Source organism: Coptis chinensis, chromosome 4, assembly GCF_015680905.1.
Source record: "Coptis chinensis isolate HL-2020 chromosome 4, ASM1568090v1, whole genome shotgun sequence".
Classification (NCBI taxonomy): domain Eukaryota; kingdom Viridiplantae; phylum Streptophyta; class Magnoliopsida; order Ranunculales; family Ranunculaceae; genus Coptis; species Coptis chinensis.
In genome coordinates this window covers 29,552,330-29,555,572 of record NC_141459.1, presented here as the reverse complement: position 1 = coordinate 29,555,572, position 3,243 = coordinate 29,552,330, and the positions used below count along the sequence as shown (strand labels likewise).

General features: G+C 37.8%; 1 protein-coding gene across 1 annotated transcript; it reads right to left on the bottom strand.

Annotated features, from left to right (window-relative positions):
• Window positions 1-306: 306 nt before the first annotated feature.
• Window positions 307-1,277, bottom strand: LOC147503103 (putative pectinesterase/pectinesterase inhibitor 58). Its single transcript, XM_086604713.1, has 2 exons — window positions 938-1,277; window positions 307-581 (listed from the first exon to the last, which is right to left on the bottom strand). The coding sequence occupies exons 1-2, from the start codon at window positions 1,275-1,277 to the stop codon at window positions 307-309; spliced, it is 615 nt and encodes a 204-aa protein (XP_086460839.1).
• Window positions 1,278-3,243: the final 1,966 nt, after the last annotated feature.

Sequence of the window (3,243 nt, the reverse complement as noted above, 5' to 3'; positions counted from 1 at the left end):
ATATATATATATATATAGCCCCGCTCTTAGATGAACGTCCGTTTACGGACTTTACTTAAAAGCCGAAATTTCAAAATACAAAATATACTCTCACGAAGGGATTTCTCATGACTCGCTCCTTCTCTCTCCGAAGTCCAAACTTACCGTGACTATTTCCCTCCCTCCTGGTACTCTCTTTCTCGCTCCCATGGGGATCTTCAATCCATTAGGGAAGAACTCAGTTTCAGCAGAAATGTTACAGTGCTAGATCACTAAACCTGTATGCATGTTGTCATTTGATCTCCCATCAGCAGTGATAGTGTTTTTCTAATTGGGATTAGGCTCCCTCAAAATGATATGACTATCTTGGATCAGTGTGCGTCCCTCACCAAATATGAAATCAACTGTGCCAGAGATTTCACAATTTTTGTAGAACTGACGGCAAGTATGATAGTACAGAGTGTCTTGATACCCTTGCATTCTGTAGTTGTACAAAGCGGAAAAATCTGATTTGGAGTGGAAAGCAACAGCTTGTTCACCTTCAGGACCAGCAACATTTTCGAAACCCATTGAACTCGCTATGAAACCGTCTCCGACAACCGCTACAACAAAATGTGATTAGAGCATTTAGTACTGAAAAGAAAAAAGGATGGAAAAACCTTACTCAAGGGATACCCATTCAGAATTGTATATCAGTTCAACTCACAGAAAGTGGCAGTCCGGGTTGTGTTAGGTGTTGTTGATTTTTTTGTTGTCACTCGCTATCACAACTATTTCACTAGGACCATGCATCTCCATAAATGAAGATATTAATTGTTGTTTCAAGAATTGTTACTTTCTCATGATACTGCCCGGCCTTAACATAGATTATGAATCTTCCTTCATTGTTCTTTGGGTAAGTGGAGATAGCCTCAGTAATAGTCTCGAATTGCCCACTTCCATCCTTGGCTACAACTACATTCGGTGTCAATGCAAGTGTGTTTTTTTAATGTCAAAAGCCTGCGGTCTGCTACTGAGAACCAAGCAGGGTACCCATCCTTGTTGACCTCAGCATTAAGAAGTCGCCTAGAATTCTTGTTTATCTTAACTCGAAACTCAGTACTATTGACTTTGCTAAAGATTTGAGAAATCTCATCGATGATGGCGAGTGCATTAAATGTTATTTGAGTAGCATTCATGAGCTCGTCTTGCATAGTTTTCTGCAGCCCTGGTTTTTCTAGCAGGTCATCCAAGTACGTTGTTTTGAGTGCAATAACAGCACTCGACCAAGTCTTAAGATCATCGACACGGTCGCTCATCGTGTCAAAATTATTATGTTCAACTGCAGATGTTTCTGCTTGAAATCTGTGGGTGGCGTATAGTAACAATTCACTGCAACCATCAAGTAACCAGACTTCCCCCAAGCCTTGGTTACCTCTTCTTGAGCAGCTTGAAAGGTAGCTTTCACGAGGTCCTTTAATTTAGGGTGACGCTGCTATTTCTCTTGGCAATTGGACTAAGTGTATTCAAGCAAGTTTCTTTGTAATCCGTTGGATATGTGAAGAGTTTCAACAGCTTTCATTCCAGTTGATAAACCACCATTGCTTTGATGAGAGGTGTTGCCAATGCCACGATTTACAGTGACAACAATGCCTACAATAACACCAACAACAAAGATGATTGAGATACCAGCAGCAAGCACCCTACCCACGATTTCTCCTTCTTATACTGCAGATCCTCCTCTAACTTTTCTATTTTGAGGTGGAAGCAAGAAACCGAGAGGAGAGGGATTGTGGTTATGACTTCTCTTTGGAAAAGAGAATGTACTGGTGTTGTTTATAAGTGCGAAAGCACACCATTTTTAGGTGCAATAGATCCTTGTTTAAATTTAGATTGTTGATATATGTTTGCGCCTTTGTCTATAGTTTTGTTGCTCAAACGTGAGTTGGTATGTCATTAGAGGGAATGAAAGAGAGTCTGTACTTTTGAGTCTTGACATATCTATAATTATATTCCCCATGAGAGAGAGAAAGAGAGTACTAGGAGGGAGGAAAATAGTCACGGTAAGTTTGGACTTCGGAGAGAGAATGAGCGAATCATGAGAAAACCCTTCGTGAGAGTCTATTTCGTATTTTGAAATTTTGTTTTTTAAGTAAAGTCCGTAAACGGACGTCCATTTGAGAGCGGGGTTATATATATATATATATATATATATATATATATATATATATATATATGTTATATGTTTTGAGAAACTCGTATTGTCTTGGTTAACAATCTTTTGAAAAATGCATCAAAGCTTTGAGGTCGACGGGTTTGTACTGTTGTTTCTTGTGTAGAAGCGGTATGTGAATTCTAAATCTTATTTTGTACTTGTACTACTAACTCGTGTGGGTAATTTATAGTGTCCTCAATGTACAAAGAAGTGTGGAGGAGTGAAAGATATTATTAAATTGTACGTATCGCAAATAAGCTTGTTATAAAAAATATATATGCTCATTATAAGCTTGTTTTGTCTCATTATTTCAATTACTAAAACTAATTATTTTCCTTACTCGTCAAGTCGATTTTGACTCAGCCAATTAGTTGATGATTTAGTCGGGGCAATATATTTAATAGTTGGCTTGGTCCTTGGCAATCTATTTAATGTTTGTTTGGATGATTAGTACCCAAATATGATTGTTCAAGCTAAACTCAATTCTTCTAGTGGTTATGGTAATTATATTAGATTCAAAGTTAGCATTTTTTTTTTTTAGTAGTTGTGTACAATTGTTTGTTATTTAGATTAGAATGAGGGTTTATTTGGGTGTGTTGGATTTTTTGGGTTATTGGAAATGGGGTAGAATTAGTTTATTATTAAATTTTCTATGACCTCAAATGCTGACCCAACAAAAAATTGAGGTTATGGAAATGTTTGTTTGGATGATTAGTACCTAGGTAGTTTAGGGCTGGATGCCTTAGGTAGTTAGCCTCGAGGTACCTAGAGGTGAGTCTAGAGCCTATGCGTGCTTTTTGAAAAGAAACTTAGTGATCTTTATAGTTATGTTTGTTTTGGGGAGTTTTTGGAAGATTTAGTAAGGATTTTGCATTTGAAGTGCTAAAGTTTGAGTAGATAGTTATGAGTGGTCTGGTGATAATACTTGGTGCTTCTTGGCATCCTTGCATGTTGTCCATGAATGAAACACAGCCAAATTCATATTTATGAACAGTTTGTAACCAACGTCAGACTTACGCTTCTACAGGGTGCCCACATTGGCTTGTGGGGGTGGGATGGAGGTTTAATGA